Source organism: Papaver somniferum, chromosome 1 (assembly GCF_003573695.1).
Source record: "Papaver somniferum cultivar HN1 chromosome 1, ASM357369v1, whole genome shotgun sequence".
Taxonomy (NCBI): Eukaryota; Viridiplantae; Streptophyta; class Magnoliopsida; order Ranunculales; family Papaveraceae; genus Papaver; species Papaver somniferum.
The window spans coordinates 60981606-61008576 of record NC_039358.1 but is presented as its reverse complement, the minus strand read 5'-3'; the positions used below and the strand labels follow the sequence as shown (position 1 = coordinate 61008576).

Below are 26971 nucleotides of genomic sequence, written 5' to 3'. Positions count from 1 at the left end.
CGTTACATAGGTGTTTTAAAATGCTTTTCAACGGTATAAAGTTTACGAAAAACCGTGATATAGTTTAAGAGATAAATCATTTCTAAGTTTTACTAACATCCTTATCTTAAAAATTGTGCAAACTACAACTAGGTCATCTAATTAGGGACGGAGGGAGTATAAATTAGCAAAAGTGCCATGAGACCGGGCTCTTTGGCCGGCCGACCATGCCTTGGTAGTAGCCGGTCCCACACTTCATGATTCCTTAATTTATTATTATTATTTTCCTTCATCTCATGAAGTTTCCCCAGTTTCAGCAAAATCCCTAATTTCTTCATATTTTCTCAAAATGTTGCTCAAACGCACATCACAAAATATCAAAATTCTCCGGATTGATACGCGGACACTCTGGCGACGTGAGCATGTTACCTTGACTGACCAAGGTTGGGTATTTGGCTTGCAAGAGGCCGATCCCACTTACTTTCATCATTTGACCTAATTTGGTCATATTAGGTTAAAACTCTTCCAAACAATTTTGGAATTTCATAAAACGATCGTCAGTCGATCCCGTGACCAACCAGGGGCCGGTTTCATGACCCCTTGGTCGGTCCTTCATCTCTTCATAATTTATTAGGTTTTATCACCTAAGGTTCAGACGAACATTGTTTGAATAAATGATTAAACTAGCATTTAATCATCTTTTCGCCAACTGGTTAAAGAGACTTTGGTATTTTGTTCACTCGAGCATCTGGGCGCTACATGGTCGATCCATCATCCCATGTCGTCGGTCCCTCCTTCACTCTGTGGTTAATTTTCAATAAACCATCAATTGATCGAATTAGGATTTTGAGTCCAAGGTTCATAATTCCAGATTCGAACGCTAATAATTTTACGACGATCCCATGATCAACATTTTATTAATTATACTCGGTTCAGTTGCCAGTATCTTAAAATAATATTTTATTTGGTCATGCTACCAATAATTCATCAAACGAGCAACATTTGCTCAAGTGAGCAATATTTTCTCAGATTAAGGAATATTGGTTCAACAATTCATCAAGTGAACAATATTTGTTCACCTTAACTATCAACATTTATTTGACAATTATACTTCTGTCTCAACAGACACGTTCAATTCATGAGTCTCAGAATATTTGAAAATCACGTTCGACTCAGCGATACAAGGACTCATCGTCCCATGAAGTCAGAAACTGACTAACTAAATACACGTCTGCCTTGCAGACTCCACAATCACGAGACATCAATCGTGCTACATGGGGGGGATATTAACTAGGGTTTTGGTCTGGCGGTCTACGGCACGTGTGTTCATACACACGATGAGAATGCGAGAAAGTCGTGCAATCAATTGAAGGAGTTAGCAAAGTAGTGGGTGGAAAATAAACCAAGTCTCCGCACGATGAGCAACTGGTTTTAACACGATTTCCACTTCCCCACTCTTTGACTCCAGCAACTGTCACACTTCATGGGATCAAGGTGTTTACAATTCTAGCAATATAAATAAGTCTCCGAATCATGATTGAAAACAAGACAATCTTTCGTCAAACAGACAACACGAGATTAACAACTAAACGTCTGAGAAATTACTCTCAACAGAGCAAATTCAATCAATCAGAGCTTATTTTATTTCTTCACAGAATACACAACACACCTACAATCTTCGATCACCATTGATCTCACACATTTCTCAGCTTCCCTCCTACAGATCGACCCATCCTCTCTTGTGACCAAATTGACTCTGGAACGACCATTTTCTTGGTTTAGGCCGGAGTCCTACAGATTGATCTCTCGAACTAAAAGCACTCCCTTTTTGCAGTGCATCTGTGTGAGGTTTAACAGTTCGCTCGGTTCAAGGAGTTTCCTCCGCACGGTCGTCTCCTCAATTCCGTAAAAACCAGCAACTCGTTTTGCCCCATATACACACGTGTGTACATCCACGAAGTAAGTCATGCAAGCGGTTAAGGAAGTTAGCAAAGTAGTGGATGGACAACCAACCAAGTCTCCGCACGACATGAAACTAGTTTAACCACGATTTCCCACTTTCCCACTCTTTCACTCCAGCAACCGTCACACTTACTGGGATCAATGTGTCTATCATTATTTCAATATAAATAAGTTTATGAATCCACGATTGAACGACCAAGAAGAATTCTCATCTGAACAGTAACTCTCAACAGAGCAGAATTCACTCAATCGATCAGAACTTATTTTTTCATCTGAACCCAATAGTTCACAGAACTTGCAGAAATCATCAACACATTCACAATCCTTGATCATCATGGATCCCATACACTTCTCAGCTTCCTTCCTACAGATCAACCCTCATCCTCTTTGTGACCGAATTGACTTTGGAACAACCATTTTCTTGGTTTAGGCCATAGTCCTACATATTGATCTCTTGAACTCAAAGCACTACCATGCAGTGCATCTGTTTGAAAAATGTTTAGGAAATTTACTCGGTCGAGGGGTCTCTGCCCGCACGCTCGAGCCTCCGCCTTCCTAAAAAACCAGCAAATCGTTTTGCCCCATCAACACATTTAAAATAGATTAGATAACTGCTTGCAAGGAAGTTGGCTGATTAAGTTACAAAGATGCCTAGTAGTATCACCCCAATTTAGAATGCATCCAATTTCATAAATTAAATCGGTCCTAGAAATTCAGATTAATTTTTTTTTTTACTTCGTTAAAAGTTGAAATATTTATTTCTAAAAGTTATTTTAAAAATCATGTTGCTAGACTGACTTTTAACTTTCAACTTAATTAAATCGAAAAAATAACTTCTATCCAAACACTCTATTAAATTTTACTCATCTTACATAAAGAAAGACCTATTCTACCATGGATACCCTTAATTACTAAACTATCCTCGCTTATTTTCCAATCACAATAATGCAACAAAGGGTAACACTGTAACTTGACAATCTTATTGAAAAACACTTAATTTGGATCTTTGTTTTCTCTATCGCTCTCCACTTTTTCCATGAACACCTTCACCGTCAACATATTACAACCATCACCACCACGCTAACCAGCGCCATCATCACCAACACTGTAACCAGCACCACTGCCGTAATCGGCACTACCACTAACTTTCATTAAATCTAAAATTAAAAATTCATTTTTTTTTCAATTCCTCATCGAATCATTCACCAACCCCACTCCATAACCAGTAGCACCACCACCACCGTAACCGTGTAAATTTGAAAATAATGAAAGGGTGAGAACAATTATTAAGACTTCATATTGAATCCTCCCGAACGTCCTAATCTTACCAACGATTAAATTCACCCATTTTGCAATTTGCAAATTTCAACAATATTTTTTCCAGCAAATCAAATTTCAACAAATTTGATCAACCTCAATTTAAAACTTATTTCAAATTCGAAAAAAATAATTTTTTTAATTCTTTCTGAAAGCCAACAAATTGATTCACTTATATCAAATCAATTACTTCAATTCGATACATGTCATTCATGTTTCCATTGAGTTGGGTACCCAATTTGTGGTAATGGTTTTAGTGTGAGGCAGGTAAAACAAAACAACACAAACTGATCTTGAAATCTTTTCAAAGCCTTCATCTCCTCGAGCAGAGTAGTAAGTTACACCATATTCATCAAACCAGTTACTGCTATCATTGTTGTCTCAATCTTCAAACACTTCATTCAATTGACCGAGTCACACAAATGTGTTCCACTAATTTGATGCTTTTGGTTCTTCGAAGCTTTTGGTATCAGTTGTTCTAAATATTGTCTCGAGAGAGAGAAACAAAAAGAGAAGATTGAAATAGGAAAAAAAGATAACAGAGTATGACCAGGTGGATAAGAAGACAGAGTTGGGGTTTCATGACAAGTATTTTCTTTTTTCCTTTGATAACCAGAAATATGTGTCTTGGAGAAAACAACTCTGTTTCACATGTGCAATGAGGTTTTACACTTTGGTACAGACAAAATGAACATGTTAGCACTACGAGAATGTTAGCAATATTGAATGCACATGTTAGCATTTTGTTTCCATTGGTGGGGATAACTTAAGGATTTAGACTGATCCCTGAATCCCAACTATACCAGGGTTCTTTCCAATAACATCACCGAATCATTTACATTAAATCCAATGTGTCAAAGAGTTATTCAACTCTGAGAATGCTTCATGGAATGTCAGTTTGGTTGGCAGGTTTGAGCCAGTTGTAGCTGATCGGATTTTGCAAATCTTCATTAACACTGGTAAGGAAGACAAGACTATATAGATGCATACTAGTCATGGGAATTTCACATCTCAATCATTTCAAAAGATGTTGTCTTCTAACTCAGGTGAATCATCTTATCTTAATGACTCTTCCTTTCCTTGGAGAAATTTTCCTTGGAGAAATTTTTGGGCAACCTAAAAAGCTTGCTCCAAGAATCCAAGATTTTGCTTGGAGAGTATTGCACGATGGGATAGGGGTGTTAAAGAAAATTGGCAGAGTGGTGGAGGGTATCCTTACTGAATATATGAGATTTTGTAGAGCGTAGGAGTATACTAATTACTTGCTTGTCTAGTGTCAGCTGACTCAGACTATTTTGTTTACTAACCCCGTCAGTTTGATATTGCAGGATCCACGTAACACCTGCTTGCAGATTTGATGTCGTTTTGGCTGTCGAAGAATAATGGTTATTACTCTTTCCATTTAGGTGACTGCATGTTTTGGGCCATTTGGAGACTAGAAATCAGTTAGCATTTGAGAACAAGAAGAATGATACCTATGCTGTTATTGCTCATATTTTGTATGTCGTTATTGCTCATGCTTTGTATTGGTTCAACATGTATATTTACCAAGATGAGGAAAATATGGTTATCATACTACATCTACTCAAGTTATGGCACCAACCACCAGAGATCAACAATGGAGTCCCTCTCCTCCTTCTATTGTCAAGATAAACGTGGATGCTGCTTGGAAAAGTGGAGGTGCTGCTTACGCAGTGGTAGATAGAAATCACCAAGGAAAATTATTAATGACACTATCTTCTCTAGGTCATACTTATAGTCCCTTGAATATTGAAGCTTTAGGTTATTTGCTGGCAACTCTCTCGCGTTGGATATGTATTATACCAACGTAATCATAGAAGGAGATGCTCAAAAAGTAGTACGGGCAATTAAAGGTAACCCGAGAAGAACCCCATGGATAATTCATAGTTTTATTGATTAGATATTCAAAATGCAATGTCTTTCAACCAAATCGAATTCAACTTTATTCTGTGAGAAGCCAATGATGTGACTCATTTGCTCGATGTTTATGCTGTCAAGCACAATGTCCATAATCAGTGGATATCTCCCCAAACCCCTTCTTGCATCTCTTTTAGATTGCAACTGGAAGAAGTACAAGATTCCGTTAGTTAGTTTTTTGGTTTGTTTGCGTAGAGTTTATTTTTGTAGTAACTTTTTGTTCTGTGTTCGGTTGGCTGCTTTTACAAACCCCTATCACAAAAATAAAATAAAAATAAATTCTTTTATTCTTTTATTTATTTTTTGATTAGTCATCTATTGAAGACGGTAAATCCTACAATAAATGAGATAATTTTTTTTCAAGTCCTTCTTACAATTTAAATGCAAAAATAATAAGTAAATTAAGCTTGTTCTTATATGGATATTTTGATTGCTTCTTTTCAAATTTTATTTTTGTTGTGTAAATGGATGTTAACGCTCCAATTACAAGGATCACATAAATTCTAAAACGTGCATTCATTGATTCAAACGGCAGGCGCATCACAATTTAACTAGTAAATGAAATAAAGTAAAGAAAAAAAAAGAACCAAATGCGTTTTTGTATCCTTAAAGAACTAGATCTAGTTCTAGATGCCAAATTCAAAGAGGTCATTCTAAAAATCACAATATCACTGCCAAAGTTTCTGCAATACATGCTAAGTTAACCACAACGGTTAAAATGAAAATAAAGTAACAAACAATCCAGAATACTAGAAACAACATAGTCAAAAAGCATTACAAGTTTCTAATAACTGCACAAAAGTTGTGTATAAAAATCTTAAAAGAAAGTAACCATCTTCATTATGAAGCAACCTCTCATCATCTTTATACTTGTGGGTCTAACAATATATGTATTGTAGAAGTCACTGTTCTAGTGAATCAATTGTCAAGCATGTCCCAAGATACGTTCAAAAGGAAGAAAAACTTGTCTTTGAACATGATAAAAAGAAGCAAGCAAAATACTTTTAAGATGCCAGTATGCCACGCAAGTAGGGTTTCCGCAGCAGCAAACCTAGGAAACCCTGTTAATGTAGAGTTGAAGTTTGAAAGACAAGAAGAAAAGCTGACGAAATCCACAACAAATATGTATTAATGGTAAGAAAATAATCTAAGGAACATGGAAACATAACTTAACAACAAGATTGTTTTTCTAGATTTTTTAAATTAGAAATAACTCAATAAGATACATGTCGCTAAACTTCTCATGATTTGGGTTGCCATAGTCTAAGATTGAGAAAATAAAATCCCTAATTCATGAAATATGTCTATGATTTTGTCTTCTTACTAAACAAAACTAATTCATGAATGTTCATATCTCCTCTGATTTTGTCTTCTTACTGATCAAAACTAATTCATGAATATTCTTATCTCACAAGCTTACAAATAATTAAGTCTAGAATTATGCACAAAACACCTAGATGGGAAGAAAATAAATTATGAAAAAGCTATAAAAGAATATAAACGCTTATAGCCAAGTATAAAATCCAGAAAATGATTATACACATAATTAATCATGCGTAGCTAGTAATTAAACAAACAAACAAAAAAAGAATAGTTATGGAGCTTGGGAACAACCAGTCAGCTACAAATTTCATATGTGGGTTTGGTGGCTAGGAATCTTAGGTTTGATACTTAATAATAATAAGAAAACTAATGTCTGGTTTCGTTGATCCGGACACTCAATTCATAACTAACATCAACACAATGCGGTGGTCATGGTGCAATTCCTATAGGATATTTGGATACACATCCAAAAATTATTTTTTGATTTCAGAAAACAAAAAAAAGTAGAAGTTGTTTCGTGTACACAATTTCAGAATGATTTCTATAAACAAAAAAGTTAATTTAGAAACAGTTGGGAATTTAGTATGCATACCCATATGCATACTGATTCAACAGTTGAAGGCCGGGAACTATTGTATGCATACCCGTATGCGTACTGATTTCAACTGAGTTCGGTCATGAACGAAAGTATGCGTACCCGTTTGCATACTGGCGAACAAGACCAGGTCCGAGAACTTAGGTATGCGTTACATACTCATGAACAAATTAATTTATATAATAAGGAATGCAATCTTTGCAAACCGTGGCTATAATGTTCATGATTTTATTCAAGTGAATCAAAACCGATTTTGCTTCAATTGTGTATTGTATACTTCTATGAGAATATAAACAATTGAACAACTCTATGACTAGTTTCATTTGAGTCATTTGAACTAGTTGTGATTAAGATGAACAAGGTTGATATGAAAGTGTCCATATGGCTAACTTCGGTTAACTATTGTTGACCCAACTAAGTGTACAGGTTTAGGTACGATCACCCACATCTAAATAAAGGTACATTTCATTTGTGTGTAAAAAGATAAGACAATCTAACGGTTGAAAGATATTAGCTTGAATCTGATCAGGTTTTCATATAACGGTGAATATTGAATGCTTTGTTACCAAGGTAACATTGATTGCAAACCCCGATTTGAAGACTATATAAGGGAGAACTCTAGCAACTGGGAAACCTAATCCCCACACCTCCTGTGTGATACTAGTTGCGACTAGAGTCGATTCTCCTTTAACCTAGGTTTTTCCTAAAACCATTATATGTTAACGAATTAAAGACTTCATTGGGATTCTCCTTTATATAGTTTTCAAATCAGGGTTTGCAATCAATGTTAGCTTAGTAACAAAGCATTCAATATCCACCGTTAGATGAAAACCTGATTAGATTCAAGCTAACATCTTTCAACCGTTAGATCGAATCTTAGCTTGTTATACACAAATGAAATGTATTTCATTTAGGTTTGAGTAACCGTACCTAAATGTGTACACTTAGTTGGTTCACAAAAGTTAACCAAATGGTTAGCCATATGAGCACTTTCACATCAACCATATTCTTCTTTACCACAACTAGTTCAAATGACTCAAATGAATTAGTTAAAGAGTTGTTCAATTGCTTAGATCTTTTGGAAGACACAATTGAAACAAAATCAGTTTGATTCACTTTAATCGATTCATGAACATTATAGCCACAGTTTGCAAGGATTGCATTCCTTATAATTTAAATGTTTAAGTTCATGAACTAACCGATTTGATAAAGTAACCATCTTAAGTATGCGTACGGGTATGCATACCTAAGCAACCGGATTTAAGTTGGTTTTGGTTTCCAACCTCAGCAGAAATTTTCGGGTAGAAAAATTCCGCCGGTATGCGTACGGGTACGCATACTTAAGGTGATTGGTTAAGAGTTTGTCAATTCCCAAACTCAACAGATATTCACGGACGTGAACTTCCGCCAGTATGCGCACGGGTACGCATTCTTAACCTGTCTCCTTCACCAATTTCGTACACACACATATTCATGCACTTGGTTTCCGGTTCATGGATTTATACACTAATGTGTGAACACACTATATATGCTTATATCCAAAGATGGTTACATAATCTCAACTCTACACTTCAATCATTGAAACATTCTTAGAGGATGTTATATAGTTGTTATTCACAAATTATTTTTCATCAAAGCGATTTTCAAGATATTGAAATGTCAACATGACTTTCGTCACGAGTAAAGATGAACTTGGCTAAAGTGAAAGCTTACCAACACATATTTCGAGAAATGGATAAGCGAGTTAAACTCGGCTCGAAATAGCAAATGTGTATAATTGAAATCTATATACTTATACGACTTTTGTCTCAAGAGTAGGAGATAGAGTAGATAGACTTTTGAGTGATAGATAAGTTCAAGTCTCCACATAACTTTTAGTCGATGAAGTTCCACTGGTTCCTTGAGTAGTTCTTCGTCTTCATATGATGATCGCGGTGGAGTCTGGAGCTCAACTACACTTAAGTATCCTAGTCTGAGACTTTAGGTATAAGTAGACTAGAAATCAAAACATATAGTTTTGACAACTAAATTTGACAAACAAGCTTGAGATAGCAACGCTTGCGAGTTCGACCGAGCAATGCTCTAATAATTATTATTTTAATTTTGCATTAAATAAATAATAATATTTAATATTATTATTACAAGAAATACTGGATAAAAAATATTATTACAAGAAACTAGTTGGAAACCTAACAAGCTAAGCTCCAACAACGTACTACTACATTAGTTAACAGGTTATCATGCTAGCATTAAATTAGGTTAATTAAAAATCAGGGATAACTTAGTCATTTACTAGTAATTAGGACACCTTTTATCACCAAATGGTAGATGGTCTAATCATCTAAGGGTCCCTCCAAAAAAAAAGGCTGGTCCCCAGAAATGGTTCTTTCGCAATGAAGATAACTCATTTTTTAGGGACCATGCTATTTTTGAGGGGACCATGAATTAATTAGGCCAACTTCCCTATACTTACAAGGGGTGTCCTAAAGTTAGGAAAATATTAATTTACCCTTCGCTGTAATTTAAACTATAACTAACCTAATAACCATCTAAACCTAATCATATATCTAATCTAAAGAAATCACTAACCAAAATAAAAAACATGAAAGAGAGAAGGCAACAGAAGTTTTGAAATTTTTTTATTATCTTCTTCTTCCCTATTTTCGTGGCGTTCCTCGTTCAATTGAAAAACCCATCACTTATAATTCGTTTTTGATTGAAAAAATTAACTAGAAATCATCAAAATAGGGTTTAAATGGAAGTTACAGTAGCTTGTTCGGTTAGGAGTAGTTTAAATAAAAAACCTAGTTTGCTAACCGAACATTCTGGAACCAATAACACGAAGAACACTTCGGCTATTATGATTTTTTTTCATAACCGAATTCTTGTACAGAACCACAGATTTTGAGTTCGGTTGGTTCGCAAAAAAAATTTTCTAACCGAAGTTCTCTCTGAAAACCAATATGTTTTGTTCGGTTAGTTAGGTTAGTTGGAAATTTTTGTCCCCTAACCGAAGTCTTGTAAAAAACAACAAATTTTTTTGCTTACTGAACCCTTCTCTGAAAACCAATATATTGAGTTTGGTTTGTTAGGTTAGTTGGAAATTTTTTCCCCTAACCAAACTCTACTCTGCAAACACATATGTTGAGTCCGGTTTATTCGATCATTTATTTTCCTAACCAAACTTAACTCTGAGAACAACTCTTGTGTTGAGTTCGGTTTAGTCGACAATTCATGTTGGAAGCGAAACATTACTCTGTATACTCTAGAATAAAAGTTCAGCTACTTGTCTCGGAACCCGATAGTCGAACAATGCAAAAACTTTATTAAAGCAAATTTAGTCTACCTGCATCTTCGGAAACATTAGCCGAACTGCATTTCCAGATAAGTTCGACTACCTGTTCTTCAGATATTGTAGCCGAACTTGTTTGACCTAGCCAAAATCTATTTTAAAAAATTTCATTTTAAAAAAAGTATTGGCCAATTCAAACAACATTAACGAATATTCTAGGTGATGAAGGTTCTGATTCAGAGGAGCTATCGTCACTCGAATCACTTAATTCATATTCACCCATCTCAAATTTTTTATTTTTTTTCCATCTTCGTCTTCTAATTTACTCTCCAAACAATTCTTTTTCATATAAAAAACCAATTTAATAATTTAATCTCACTAATCACTAATTAACTTAACTTAATTGTTCAACCAATCACCACACTAACTAGTAATTACGCTAACTAATCATCAAACAACCTTAATTAGGAAGGAAAATTTTAGTATTAACATGAATATTTGGATAAGGGGTGGCTTGGATTTACTTCAAAATATTTTACCAAAAATAAAATCACCGTCCTAAAAAAAACCATGGTCCCAGCGCAGGCCCAAAAAAATAATACTCTCATTGTCAGGCCCACAATTAATTTTAGGTACCGTGACACCCATAATTATTTCCGTGACACCCATAATTATATGAAATTATTAAAAATGTCTGCATGACGGATTATGCATCCGCATGACGGGTTATGCATCAGGGGTATAATTGGCAACGCAACTTGAATATAACATATCTAAAAATCCGCGCCTTGGAATTTTACAAATTTTATATCGTTGGAAATCTTTTTAAGAGAGCTATGCAATGAGCACAAACAACAATATCAAATTTTTGTTTTTCACGAAAAAATCAGAGGTGATCATCATTTTAGGCAAAATCTCGAAAACTGACTACATAACATTATGCAGCCACCAAAAAAGATGCATAACATATTCTGCAGACGCATAACGAATTACACAACCATTTTCTCGACTGCATAACAAAGTTATGCATCTATAACAAGTTATGTAACCATTGTTTTGGTTGATTTTAGTGTGTACATAAAAAAGTGATGCATAATGCAGTATGCATCCATATTTACGGATGCATATCAGGTTATGCATCTATTTTCTCGATGCATAAAAGATTGTGCAACAATTTTCTCGATGCATAATGCATTATGCAGTCATATTTTCACGACTGCATAACATGTTATGTAGATATTATTGTAGGTGCATGACAAGTTATGCAACCTTGTTTTTTGTTGGTTTCAATACTAAGAAAAAAGTAGCTGCATAACGTGTTATGCAACCGTTTTCTGGACTGCAGAACAAGTTATGCGAAAAAAAAAAATGCAGAACGTGTTATGCAACCAATTTCGAGAATGCATAACAAGTTATGCAACAAATTTGTAGATGCATAACAAATTTCCAAGGCTGCATAACTTGTCATGCACCTACAATAATAGTTGCATAACATGTTATGCAACCATTTTCGAGACTGTATAAAAAGTTATGCAATAAATTTTGTAGATGCATAACAAGTTATGCAACCTCAATAACAACACTATCTTCCCCATATCGACTCGGCAACACTCCAAGAATAGAATACGCATTAATCGCGGTAGTGAGTGAAAATGCTAGCGCAAATGGGAGATCAAGGACTATGATGCTCAAATCAGACCAAATTTGATCTTAATTCAAAATTTTGTCATGCTTACCCGAGTTATAATCCTTCCAAAAGGTGTAGAGTCGTAAAAATGTACCGGGGCATGCAAAAGAGAATTCATTAGCTGTGATAACAAAGATTTCGTTGACTGCATTCCATAGAAACTATAGAAAGACTTCTCACAAGTATGAAAAATGTTGAGCTTAATCCAATAAGCAAGTAGACTATGAGTAGTCGTAATTTGTTGACTTGAGGCTTCTGAACATTGACAGCCATCCATGAGTCTTGTAGTATTTGCCCAATCACTGTCACGAGGTGAGAAAGAATTCCTAAACTAAAGTAACAAAAACCTTTGCTTTGGTTTACATACATCAGGTAAGGTTTAAGGCCGGTGTCACCGCTTTCTTTTTCTTCCGGCTTGGTTAGTCGATCCCCTGCTGGTTGTTCAAATAACATCTTACTGCGATTTTCCTTGGTTATCTCTTGTTGCATTTCCAGCCAATTCTAAGACCTGAATAAAACATTAAACAAAAACAATCTTTCTATCAGCCATTTTATCAAGCACATCGAACACAAATTAAAAACTTGAAAATCAAATAATCAGAGCTAATTGTTAAATTAAAAATCCATTTCGGTCAGCGGCCATGGCAGTTGATTCAATGAGCGCATCTTTTCCTCGAGAAACCAAATATAACAACTCTTCAGAAATGATATCAGTTGATGGGAACTCCAACTCTTTGAAAGTTTTAGAGGATAGATATGCATCTTCATTTTTGTAACAGGTTATGCATCTTCATTTCGGTCCAATCATCACCACAAATCCATTGTTGTTGCTGTTAATAATTCCCTGTTCAATCAAGTACCCATTCGTTCTCATGCCTTCTAACACCTTCTTCAATGAAACACAACACCAGATCGATCGTTTGTTGTTGTAGATCATCACCGAGAATCCAGATCGATTGTTTGTTGTTGTAGAGCATCACCGAGAATCCAGCCTTCAAGTCTCCGTCTCAATCTCAAAATCGATCCATTAATTCACATAAATCAACATCAGCAAACCCATTAATTTGATTCTTCCAATGATGCCGTTAACTATTCCATTAGCTGAATCCAAGTCTCCATCTCGCCCCATAATTCAGGTGGAATCTAATTGAAGAAGAAACCAGCAACTGCTTGCTTGAAGAAGAACTGAACTTTCTTCTCATGATAAAAAAGCCATTAAAAAAAACGAAGGAAGAATGAAGACATAATTTTAGAAAATATGGGTGTGAGGGATAGTTTAATCCAGAAATGGGTGCGAATTTGACTTTTTCTGGGCGTGGGTTTTCTCAGTGGGAAAAATTAGAAAATTGGGTGTGGCAGTAGGTTTCACTAAATCGTTCTTCCATTGGGAATTTGGGATATTGGCCTTAAATACCCAGGCCCAAGTATAAATTTGGGCTCCATGGCTTATTTTCTTGGAATCCCCTCCTTTATCCGATTTCCCCATTTCCTCTTCATATTACCTCCTCCCTCCTTCCTGACGAACCCTTTCTCTCCATCTCATCATCACTATCAGTTCCTCCTTTCCTTTTCTCACCACAAAACCTTCAAACCTAAACACTGTAAACGACAGCTCTCAAATTTATCGATGGTAAAAAACAACTCCGTACCTGTCTCTGCAATCTTCGAAGCTCTTCAGGTACATCCATACCCCTGAAATTAGAATATAATCAGACGAATAATTTGTTAATCAATATAGGTTTTTTGAGTTTTTTGTTTTCCTTTTGGACCTAAATCAGTTAACACCTGAAACTCACATCTTATTACTCACTAAATGAATTAAATTATACAGATTTTAAATTTATTGCTGTAACTTTTGTTTTCAGGTCTCTAATTCATCACCAATGGTATACGTAGAGGTTCATTTGGTTTATAAATATTATAGCACTTCACCGTTATCATGACGATAACTAGAGAAAAGGAAAGAAAATCCAAAGAAGTGGAATCGAATTGGTACTTTTTATTGGTTTCAAGAGGAGAGTTTTGCTTCTGAAATGGATCTTGATGATCTTCTATCTGAACCGGTTGTTGTGAATTGTGAGTAAATGTAGATTTTGGTTTCTAAGTGAAAGACTTCTACTCTTCTAGTTTTGGAATGTATTGATAAGTTAATAAGCGTATCATTTTGTTGCAGCTCGGGCTAGGGTCAAGTTTCAACCTAAGGCTAGACCTAAAAGTAATGTGAAAGTGGCTACCGTGTCAGCGGCTGGTCAATGTGATTCCTCAAAGGACAAGCCAGGTATAACAGCTCCTAAGAACACATATACTTCGAAATTTGTTTCTTGTTTGGATCTTCCTGTAGAGAGATTGCATCAGTGAACTCTATGCTGTCTTCTGTAGATGCACTCAGTGGAACGCCACTACTAGGACACGCTTTAAGCAGTACAGAAGCTTTGCAACAAGAGTGTTCGGTGTCTGCTGATGGCAAAATCTCTGGACTAGTTGATGTCTCTACACAGCTTGCCACCAGAAAGGATGAAATTGCAATAGACCCTATGTTTCCAGGGAATACAAATACCATGGACAGTTGTGGTGATAAGCAGGCTGGTTTTGAAAGATCAAGAGGAGAGGTGAATAGTCCATAGTATTTTATTTTCCAGTTTATTTATCTGCCCAAGTTTATAGTACTTTTGTTTTAGTAATTTAGTGCCTTTTAGACTGCAGATATTTTCTCTGAGTTGGAGTCACTTGATACTCTTTCTCAGTCTGCCATTTCAAATGGTAAGTTATACACGTTTTCACTCTGAAGTTTGAAACTTAAAAGTGAACATTTATTCGTGGCACTTAATATCTGATGTTACTTATCTGCAGTGAGTACAATGAGAAAATTCCAGCCTAAGGTGATAATCGATGCTAAACCTAGAAATAAACATCCTGTATCACGGCCCATTATTAGTGAAGCGGCTTGTTCCATTTCGTGTCGGGATACTCCAAGTCATCAAGGCTATACAATCTCGGAAGAAGGACTTGCATCTATAGCCTCAGCTCCCACTGCTTCTGTCTCTCCATCTGTGAACAATAACCCAGAGTTTCTTGTAGTACCCCAAGACGTCTTTAAGAGTAGAGAGGCTGCCTCTCCAGATAACCATGGAGATAGAGTTTCATGGATGGATGACAGGAGGCTGGAGAAAGAGGTGAACTAATATCATTTTTTTGATAATTGTAAAATTCAAATGTGTTTCATCTATCTGCAAATAAGATTGACCATGTTGTTACATGTTTTCAGGTGGAGGCTTTTGATAATCTTACTTCTGAGACTACCCCTAATATGGGTATGTTCCAAATTCTCCCCACCTCATAGATTCAATCTTGTGAAATTCCTTTCACATTGTATAAGTCACACACCCGCTTTAATTTATTTCTGTTTGCATTGGAAAGCTGCTTGGTTATTGCTTTGAGAAGGATACATAACCCAAGCCCAAGGTCCATGTTATTGTATAATTTCTTATGCTGAAATGTGTTCCCTTTTTCCAGGGAATGTTCACTTGGTTCGTCCGGTAAACCAATATTTGGAAGAGGATTTGACTCCTGCAACAAAAGACTTGGAAAATTATGCTGAAATATCTTTTCCGAATGTTGTCAGTCATGAAGATTTTGGGGTTTCACAGGCTGGGCACATGATCTCTAGAAAAGAGGTAACATATTTGATGTTGTGGCTCGTGATGATTTTATCGTACATAAGTTATTATACCCATGGATCCAAGATTCAGAGTTACTACTTGGTTTGTGTATTATTATTATCTCTCAGACTATCCAAGTAGAAATACATAATATAAAAATATTCTGTTGATGGTCTTTCTTTAAAAATCTAGGACTATCAACCTATTTTAGCCGCTAGCAAGGAAATTGAAATTGGTAGATCCTCAAGGCAGCTTAGAAATAAGGTGGTTCCTCTTGTTGCTACTGATGAGATAGCAGAGGATTTCACGGTGAATGAAAATGATGATAACGACGAATCATTCAATGGCAATGATAACCCCAACTTGAAAAACACATGTCAAACTTCAAAGAAGCTGGCTCCTGGACTTGAAAAAACAGGTAGTGGACGTAGGAAAGCAGCCGAAGGATCAGAGACCTTAAACAAGGAACCACCCAAGAAAAAGTTCTCTCATTCTACCCGAAGAAATAAGAGAAGAGGTACCTCAAAAATTTTGTTTGCTAATGAGGTTCTTAAACTTTATGGTCGTCTTAGTTCTCCCTCGGTTATTTTGGGTTTTCTTGTCTGACCTTCAACTTTTTCCTTACATTTTAAGTGGACAAGGTTTTGCTTGAAACCCCGGAGGATGAAATTAATCCCCGGAAGTTGATGCTGAAGGACCTAATCCTGCTTGCTGAAGCCAAGGAACGATTACTGGTATGCATCACCTTCCTCTATGTTTGACTTGAATGATACATGCTGATGTTTGCAAAAGCATTGTCTTCTGGAACTAGTTTTTATACTTAAGAGTCGAACATCATTGTTTAGTTATGCTGAATTTTGTTATTTGCAGGTTGCGGATCCAAATGCAGCAAATAATTCCTCCCCATGTCAAAGGTATTAACAAATCCCCAGATAGACTTGTGCCTGAGCTTTAAATTTGCCACAGGTGTCATCATTTTCCGTCTGTGTGTGGCTTTATCTAATGCAACATGCAGTATATGTTTTGAGTTGCAAAAGATTGGCATCATTAGTTTGACTCCGAACTTTGTCCCCGGTTCGAATAATCTACTGTTAGTTCTGCTGTATTGAACAGAAAGTAAGAACAAATCTTGTGTCAATAGCAATATATATTATTAATGAGGATAGCCAATAACAATTCCACAGATGTGATTGAGGCAAGAATTCCCACTGATATGATTGTGATATCCAATATTAGTTCAATTTTGTGAATTAGCTGGTACATTTTTTCGTTCTGTTATGAGGTTGACATTCTTGTGTCTGTTACCCAGTTTTTGATTAATGATATCATTTAGAACTGACTGTGGTGTTTTTATGTCTGTTTCTCTTTCCTGTTAGATTTATTACCTTGTTTCATTACAGGCATGGTTTCCTCTAATAGGATAACAATTTCCTTAAGTGAATTCATTCCATCCTTTTTGTAAGTAGATTTTAGTGTTTCCTGTAAGTTAACTGACCCTGCTAGTAGTCCCTTGTTGCATAAGTACTTCGAGAATGAAGATTCTCAAAATAAATTTGCTGGTATTATCGAATCGAATCTAAACTCGTTGACAATCATTTATCCTTTCGATATTGCAAATGTTATTTTCAGATTGAAAGCACAGTTTTGAAGCAGATTCTGAATATACTCTAACTGGATTTTAAATTCTTTTTCAGTACTACTTTTACTCAAGATACTCATTTTGAGGAAGAAGTCCCCTTTGCTTACGAAGAAGATCAAGCAGAACGTTTTGTTCAACCTAAACTCAACTACCATACATTCATGAATAAGACATCGACTGAACGTTGGTCGAAACAGGATACGGATTTGTTTTATGAGGTAAGCTTAACTTTATTCTACGAGAGTTGTTGCTTCGCAGCCCAATTGAAGTCATATGGTATTTGCAGCCGTGATATGTGTGTGTAACCCCAAGGAAGTGATATGAAATCCTCCTATTTGGTTGCTTTTGTTCTTTTCAGGGCATTCAACAGTTTGGGACAGATTTTACATTGATCCAACAACTATTCCCTGGACGAGCACGAGCTCAGGTGAAGTCTAAATATAAAAAGGAAGAACAGCAACATCCTAAGAGGCTTTTTGATGCTTTGACAAATCGTTCCAAAAGTAAGTTGAATCATTTGGCAGTATTTTACATTCTTTTATAGGTGTTTGATTATGATATCCAAATCGTGATGTGGGTATAAGAATAAATATATATCTATGTGCAATGAGGTTCAGTTAGCTTCTAATGTGAATGATCCAAATAATACGGAGTATTATATTAAATGAAAAGGTATGATTGCAAGGGGAAGCAAAAAATGCCTGGGAACCATTTTGTAATACAATACTTCATCTCTTGCAGATCATTCTCATTTTGAGCTGGTTATTGAGAGGCTACAAAAAGCTGCAGCTGATGCAGAGGCAGAGCATGGTTCTGACAGAGATGATGAGTCAGTTGGCATCACAGGCGAGGAAGTGGAGATCACTCCTAACACAAATGTATGTCCTCATTCATATCTTCTTTTTTTACTCCCTCCGTTTCAAAAGATAGGCTTGTTTCATGTGTAATTTGTGCATGAAACAAGCCTATCTTTTTGAAATGGAGGTAGTATAATCTCATTTTTAAACTGAAATAGAAAAAACTAAAGAATCAAGTAATGGGGATTGTTTTTATGCTGTTTCCTCCCACAGGAAGAAGTATCGAAGAAGCCTGATGAGAACAAAAAAAACTTTGAGGAGGAAGAAGTGGGCGAAGGTATGATGGAAGCAGAGCAGGTGGCTATTATGAATCATCAAGGTCACAGCCCTGCTAAATCTCATCAAGAAAGTGAAGAAGGAGATGTCTACGATATTTGGAGTGAGTACAAAAGTGATATCTAATACATGATTTACTGAAGCATTCTGCATATGATTACAGTAACATGCACAAAAAAATGGTTAATTTGTTGTCGCTGCTGTGATTTGAGTCCTGGTGTCCAGGGTCCTAGTATGGAGCTGTTACCATCAAGCTATAACTGGTAGTTCTTAGCTTGATATTGTATGTATATATCCTGACATAGTTCTGTTATTCTTCGGAATATTTGCTGTTTCTCACTGTTTTTCCTGCAACGCCCTTTTCTCCACTCCCACTTGTAAACAAGTAATGCTGTTATCTACAGTTATTACCTATTCAATGAATCTTAAGCATTTTCTTTTCCCTTCAGTCAGTCTGCATTGTAGCACGAGTGCGCGACATGGTTCCATACCTTTTAACATCACATATTAACAGGGATCCAATCTGAATCCGAAGTAGATATTGGCACTACTACCTTAACTTGGCGTGGGCCACACACACGTGAGGTAAAAAGTTTGATTAAGTTTGGTCGATGTTAAATCTGTATTACTAATCAGGGAGTCAGGACTGAAGCGAATCTCTCCTTTTCTCCCTCCACAAGTAGTTAAAACCAAAAGCTAGAATATTTAACTTTTTCACTCTGAACATGGGATGTTGGACATTACTAGTATGTGATCCAAATTCCATCCAGAAATGATTTATGTACCATTCCTTGTACTTCATTCTCTCCATAATGTAAATGAAAATACTTGGCACTATCTTAGCCGTCAAAAAGGCATTGGATGAAATGTGCCACATGGTTGTTGATAACTATACTTCTCTGCAAGATCATCAAATCAAATTGTTTAAAGGAGATGATGAGGTGAGGTCCCTAGCTTTGTTTGTTTGAGAGATTTGATGACTCCAAAGCATAAGAAAAGCATATATTCTCTCTATGTTCCCCCTCCAAATGACCTTGTCTTCTTCTCATCAAAAAACAAAAAAACTTTACATTTATCTTTCAAGAAATTGAACTTTATTTGACCTCCCTCCTTTTCTTTATTAAAGGTTTGAGTAAAGAAATCATTTTCAAAATTTTCAAATTGTTTATACGCTTATTACAACAAATTTGGAATACCACCAATCACACCATACCGAGTTGATTGACTTTATAGTTGACTGGGTAAGACTATGTAAGACTACTTAGATTATGGGAAAAGGACAGTGTATGGTTTCAAAATTTTCAATAATTTGTATGATGAAAAAAGTGATGAAACATGATCTAAGACCCACTAAAGTTAATCAATAATACCTAGTTTTTTAGATGATTACGGTGCTAAAAAAATATATGTACAAGTTAGATTAAGAGAAAGAAAAAAAAAGGTTGGATTAAAAATCGTATATAAATAATTAGAGGGTTTAGGCATCATGCATCCAACGAGGATACCATTCATTTCTTTAGACACACACAACAAATTAGACTAACCCTAGCTAGCTAATTTTAAGGACTCTATCTTGTTTTTTTTGGAAGAAGATTTCTTTATATTCTATATGCGTCTCTCTCACACATTTTTTCTTCTCTTCCCTTTTACTTTCTGATTTATTGATTCATTTTATTTAGTTATTTTCTTCTTTTTTTATTCACTTTCTAGATAAGGATCTATAGACATGATTTTACTTACCTACTCCTGTGTATTAATTAAGAGCAGGCGCGCTGATCCTCGACTAAGTATATTACAGCACAAAGATTGAGTACGTAGCAATGTCCAAGAAACCTGTAGGGCAATCGGCCCGAAGAGGCTATACTGCGGTTTGGCGGCCATTTATATTAAAATGCTCACATTCCACTACCGTGAGGCCTTGCCATCAGCCCTCACAGCCTTAAAGCTGGGTTCCATACGTCATGCATAGTAAGCAATGACATAAGCTTTGATTAGTGTTTTTAGAACCCGTTCATGGACTCAAAATCTAACCATCCGAGCTACTTTGATACTGGTGAGAACCACAGTAGTGTCATATACTAATTCAACTAAAATTCCTCAACTTCCGATCAACGGTTCTCTTCTATAGGAGAGTGGAAAGTGGATATATAGAAACCCCGAGCTAGGAACTACAATTGAAGTGGTAGTATTTGTTGACGTCGGTGTAAGCTAAAAGTCAACTCGTGTTAATACCAGAATGTTGTGATCAATGTGAAATTTCCTCACCCATGAAGAAAAAATGGAAAAGAAAGAAAAGAAAAGAAAAAGAAATGCAGGGTTTGCTCAGCAGAAAAAACATGGACTGTTACCGATCTTAATTTTATATATATTTCAAACTTTAGATATCAGATAAAATATGCAAAAGAATGAATGGGTCGGCTGCAAGGGACACCGGAATACTGGATGAGCAAAAAGCTAGGGCTTACCCATACTGTTTCATCACACTCTCCCATCACTTTTCCTCCTTTTGGATTTATTTAATCACAAATTTGTGGGGCTAAATTGCTTATAATAATTTATCATTGAAAAGGTCTCTCTCTGCTTTTTGACAAACGACACATTAACCAAGCTTTACTTATACTTATTATTGACATTTATCATAACACCTTTTCTAATTAATTAGCCAGACCAGCTTTTAGTTTATTCTCCCTCTCTCTCACTTGGGCATATGGCCATTGGCGATTTGCTTAGCTGCCATATTTAAATCAGCTCCATAACCAATAATATGGTGCACAATTTAAGCAGGTGTTTGAGTACGCTATGGTTTTTAAAGACAGTGTACGGTACAGTGTCTAGGCATCTAGGATTTATTGCTTGCCACTAGGGGGTGTAACTTACATAATTGCGGAGATTTTTAACTGGCTAGCTATTACGTGAGTTCCTCAGTTAAATAAGTAATTATCGAGAGTGATGGCCTGAAAGTCTTAGTGGTTTGGGCACTCGGTCTCAATAAAAAGAGGTACAAGTACTGTTCTATCCCAAGTTATGGATAAACTCATATACAAACTTATTTACTTCCAGATTGTTGCAGACATGGGAGTCTGCTCTGGTGATTACTTGGATGTTCTAAGAGACCCATGACATGCACACACTGACACCCCCATAAGTTGGAAAAGCATTCTATAGTATGTACTCGACCATATATTGTTGTGGACAAGTGATCATTCAAAGGTTTATTATATAGAATCATAGACGAAGTGAAGGTCGTATGTCTTTGCCATAAATGTAATGCAAGTCCAGACATTTGTTATCGTATAAGTACTTGCCAACTTGTTACCTAGGTGCACAAGTCTGACTTTCTCTTTTTGAATGTGCAAGTCCAACTCTGAGTGGAGTAGTATACGTCTATACCCTCCTATATTTATGCTAGAGCTAGACAATAATTTGGGTCTTGGGATATTAAACGTACATTCTTGATTTCTTTCCGTACATGAAAGTTCCAATACATAAAGAGTTTTGCTATCGAGAAAAGACTAATAAAGAGCACAAAGTATTTAACTAGCCCACTTGGTACTGTGCTGACTAGTGTCCCTGATCATGATGTGCGGACACAGTTCCAAATCTAGTTAACATGATGTGAGGGTATCGTTAAAGTGGTTATTACTTCCATAAGCTGGATCAATGTCATCAATCATGAGCATTAATGTGAACTATATGTTGTGACCAGCTTAATTATTAATTTTATGATTGTTGGAAAACAAATAAATTAGATTTATTTTGGTGAGGATGTAACTTGAACCGGAGTTACAATAAGGAGGACGAGTTTTAAGATTTTGGTGGTGGCTGGATCGCACCCACCATATCTTTCACTAGTTTGGAATTACGATTGGGGTGGTAAACAAGCGGCCTAACTGTGTTCGGAACAATTTACCGATTTGAAAGAAAGGAAAAAAAAATGCAAGAATCTCAATAACAAAAAGGAAAATTTGGCAAGTATACTTAGAGATATGATTCAAGCTCTTTTTTGGGTGCATGTTAGGTTTAACGTCATTTTCGTGAATCTTGATGTGTTTTGTCATTGCGCCAGGTTATTATGGTAATAGCATTATAGAACTCGAATCTCTATCGGCCTCTTGGAGATGACAATGTGACATCGAGAAAAAAAAGGTGATCATGCACTGTAATACTTATTTTTCACTTAATTGGCTCCTCTTCCTTCTTCTTCTCTTGTGGTGACAGGATACCAACTCGGAGTTTGGTTTTTAATCAGTTATATTTATTGGGGTGAAGTACTCCCTTAAGTAATTTTTCTTCAAGGAATTTTTCACATTGACATAAAAACAAAAACACAAGTTGGTCTCCCTATACACTTGTAAGTCTCATTTGATACATTCTCTAGTACTGATTTTTGTTTGTATCTTGTTTTGGGGCAAAAACAGGATGGTAGAATTTAAAAGAAAGAGAGACATAGATATAGAAAGAGAGAGTGCGATGTGCACGCGCAGCAGAGGTGTGGATATCATTGTAGTAGAGAGATAGGGAGTTAAATTATTTTCATTCTCTTTCTTTCTTATCTTTCTTGTTAAGGCTGCTTTAAGCTGATGATGATGAGAAGGTCTTGTACAGTATATATATTAATGAAAGAAAGAAAGAAAGAAAGAAAGAGTAAACATGAAACAAATAACAACATCTCATCAAGTTCAGAGCAAAAAAACTCAAAAAAGTAAATAAGGGTTTGTGGGTGTCACCTGATGAACTGAGCTGTGTGTTGTGTTTATTATTCTCCCTCTCTCCCTCCCTCTCTTTCTCTCTGTCTCTCAATAGCTTTTGAATAAAGTGCTCTCTCTGTGTTTACTCTCTCACACTCACACACAGAGATAGAGAGAGATTCTTAGTGCGTGCTTGTGGTTCTAATTAGAATTTTAATTCTTTTTTCTTTTTTTTTGGGATTTTCACGAGCTGCTTTAATTTAAAGAAATCATCATCACCATCATCATATCATGGAGCAGTACTCTGGAAATCTCCATCATCATCATCAGCATCATCATCATCACCAGCTCCAAGAACAACTCAATATTGTTGGATCTTCTTCTTCTTCTTCAACTTCCTCTTTATCACCACCACCACCACCACCTTTTTATCAACTACTTGGAATCAACAATTCATCATCAACTTGGAACCAAAATCTCATTTTGTAAGTAAAATGAATATGAATTAAAACCCTATATGCTGACTTTATATTCTCCTCCTCTCTTTACTCCTATATTTCTTTTTTTTCTTCTTCCTTTCCCTTTATATAGTGTAGTGTGCTTGAAGGTGAATAAATGTCAACCCAAAATTAATATGCTTTATTCTTAAAATTTGGATTCTACTTGTTGTTTACTCATCATAACCTCATCCAGATGTTTTTGTTTTTGTCAAAACTAATACTGCTAACAGCCTAACTTCTTGCACTAGTCAACAAACATTCTTTGGAACTTATAATTTCTGTTACTTATTTATTAGCTACTGCCAAACATTTGGAATTTAGTTCTTGGGTCTTCTTTGTTTGTATATCATTGATTATAACCCTAATACTTCTTAATTATTAGCGTTTGATGTTAATGAACAAGTTAATTTAGGGTACTGCTATTTATATCTTCTCAACTGTATCTATATTTTTCTTCTATTCATGTTAGTGTTAGCTAGCTAGGGTTGCCATAGATTTACTAGTTTGGTTAAATTTTTTGATTTTGTATGTATACATGCAGGAATAATGGTGGTAATTACTTCAACCAAAATAGTAATGTCAATGGTATCACAGGCTCACCAAGAGATGAAGTTATAAGTAGGCAAAGTAAGAACAATAATGATGATGACATTCATCATTTTGTTCCACCTTCTCTAAACACTTCAACCATTCATCATCAAAATCAAGACTTGAGTAATTTTCATGGCCGAGGCTTCATCGACGTCAATGATCAGTCACTTCATGAGCTTCACCTTGCAAAAATCAAGAAAGAGCTACTCTTATCATCATCATCATCATTAGATTCTCATCACGCATCCAAACTATTCAGTAATGAAGCAATTATGAATAATACTTTCTCGAAAAACTACTTCAAAAATGAGAATCAACTACAAGATTTCTACGAAGAAGATCATCTTGGAGATCTCTACAACAATAACCCAGAGACTTTTACTGGTTTTGGAAATTCTTTTAATCCATTAAGTAGAGTGCACAGTAATAATTTCTGCCAGATGATGGTATTGCCAAGTACCACCATTTCCAATGCCGACTCAAATCCGCAGTCCTTTACGAGTACTACTACAAATACTTCTCCATTAGGTCTGAGTAGTTTTCAAGCTTTGGATCTCTTGAGTTCATCATCGACAAAGAATATTAGTGGAGGTTTTGATCCTGACCAGACTAATTCACTGTTTAAAGATAGAAGCTTATCACTTAATCTCTATAACAATGATATGAATCCCGGAGTAATCAACAACAACTGGCCAAGCACAAACAATCCTAGCAAAGTGAGTTAAAACATTTAGTATTATCGCATTCGTTCATTGTTTAGCTGTGTTAGAACTTAGACCAAAGCTTAATTTTGACGGTACCTGATTAATACTAAAATGCTAAAAGAATGTGGTTAGTTCGTGATGTCTATCAACTTTTCTTAAGCAAACCTTAATTAAGGACTACTCCTTTCGTTCTGCTTTTTTTGCTTTATAATCATAGCGAAGTATCTTTTTTCTTTTCTTTTTTACTATATATAGAAAAATAGGAGACTTGCTCAGTTTTTATATATACATGTTTTTAAGATGTTATGCGTTTTGTCATTTTGATCATCACCAGGTAAATTCTTTAATCAATGGAGTAACAGATGCTGCAAAGAGACCAAGACCACCAGGTAGTAGTGGCAATCCGAAGAAAACGCCTCAGACAACACCAGTTAAGAAGCCTCGTACGGAGTCTCGATCTTCTATTCCACCCCTTAAGGTTTGTGGTAACATTGCCTCCGATATGGTTTTCATTTTCACAAAATACTTTAAATATTTAAAATTTTAGGTATTGATATATATGAAGCTTTAATATGCATGGATGTATGTCACCTGCAGGTAAGAAAGGAGAAATTGGGAGATAGAATTGCAAATCTTCAACAGTTGGTGGCTCCTTTTGGCAAGGCATGCATATTACCTACATTACCTGTTTTACCTATTACTATATATTTAATTGACTAGGCTATTTCCATTATTGATAATTCATAATATCATAGCATAATTAAGTAATGTTAAATGTTAATCAGTTGATGATAATGTGGGTATTTGATTTTGTTATTTAAACAGACTGACACAGCTTCTGTACTAATGGAAGCCATTGGGTACATCAAATTCCTACAAGAACAAGTCGAGGTACATATTCCATAAATTCTTCTCTTACATATAGCTAGAGACAGAAGTAAAATCTTCCTATAATAAGAAAATTCAAACTTGTATGAACAACCAATCTTTTTTTCTTCATATTACTCCCTTGTTTCGAAGAACTTACGTTTAAATTGTTTTATTCTTTTCAGACGTTAAGCGTGCCTTACATGAAGTCCGGTCGCAATAACAATGCTATGCGTCCAAAATTCCAACAGGTAATCAAAGAAACCTTATTGATCTACAAGTGATAAGAAGATGTTTCTCTTTGAATTTCTATTTCTATAATTTTGTGTAATGAGGATGATTATCATCTGATTTTGTTAACATATTTGTAGGGTATGAGTAATGCTAGAGGTGGTGAAGTTGACACGAATGAACCCAAACGAGATCTAAGGAGTCGGGGGCTTTGCTTAGTGCCGTTGTCATGCACGTCGTACATTATAACGGACGATAATAGCTTAAGTCATGTTAACTGGTCGACATCGGGACTACCTCACTTTGGCGGAGGCTCTATTTGATCAATGTGTGTATATATACATCTAGGAGGATAGGAGCGGTAACATGTACAATAATTTTGTTAATTAGTTTGTTGTTTAATTAGTTTCATTTATGAACTGAGAGCATAGTTATATATGCCCTCACTAAAAAGTTAAGTGGTGCAAGTATTGTAAGATGATGATGACGATCGGGTACGTAGCTGATGAAGGGGTCGTATATTGTATGTATTGACGGAGCAAATTTGGTCATCTTGTAAAAAGTTTCAAGCTAGACCAAGTTTGGTCCATTAATCAGCAGTTAATGGATGAATAAATGGAACATTAGCATTATATGCGTGCATTCTTGTTTTGTTTACAGTTTACTTTACTATAACCCATGCGCTCATAATCTAAGTGAAATGTTAATTCGTCCATGCAAATTGATGCTTCCCGGCCCCTGTAGCCAAATGCTTAATTTCTCACTCGCAATAATTCCATTTATTCAAACACTACAACTCCCAAAGCAAGTTTACGTGGTAAAGTTTGTAATACTGCTGACGTATGCATGATATATAGCATCGCTCA

General features: G+C 35.7%; 2 protein-coding genes across 3 annotated transcripts; both read left to right on the top strand.

Annotated features, from left to right (window-relative positions):
- The first annotated feature begins 13572 nt into the window (after positions 1–13572).
- Positions 13573–18972, top strand: LOC113288540. Of its 2 annotated transcripts, XM_026537630.1 has the most exons (16): positions 13573–13771; positions 13959–14169; positions 14267–14371; positions 14473–14702; positions 14790–14853; positions 14944–15266; positions 15359–15404; positions 15607–15767; positions 15945–16269; positions 16386–16486; positions 16623–16666; positions 17447–17609; positions 17750–17894; positions 18133–18269; positions 18462–18663; positions 18720–18972. In XM_026537630.1, the coding sequence occupies exons 2-15, from the start codon at positions 14127–14129 to the stop codon at positions 18648–18650; spliced, it is 2076 nt and encodes a 691-aa protein (XP_026393415.1). In that variant the 5' UTR covers positions 13573–13771; positions 13959–14126; the 3' UTR covers positions 18651–18663; positions 18720–18972. The 2 variants fall into 2 exon arrangements, with proteins under 2 accessions (XP_026393415.1, XP_026393408.1); XM_026537623.1 differs by having other exon boundaries at positions 18462–18972.
- Positions 18973–22881: 3909 nt separating this feature from the next.
- LOC113288532 (transcription factor bHLH110-like) lies at positions 22882–26739 on the top strand. Its single transcript, XM_026537616.1, has 7 exons — positions 22882–23697; positions 24254–25019; positions 25342–25485; positions 25605–25670; positions 25833–25898; positions 26060–26125; positions 26246–26739. The coding sequence occupies exons 1-7, from the start codon at positions 23504–23506 to the stop codon at positions 26426–26428; spliced, it is 1485 nt and encodes a 494-aa protein (XP_026393401.1). The 5' UTR covers positions 22882–23503; the 3' UTR covers positions 26429–26739.
- Positions 26740–26971: the final 232 nt, after the last annotated feature.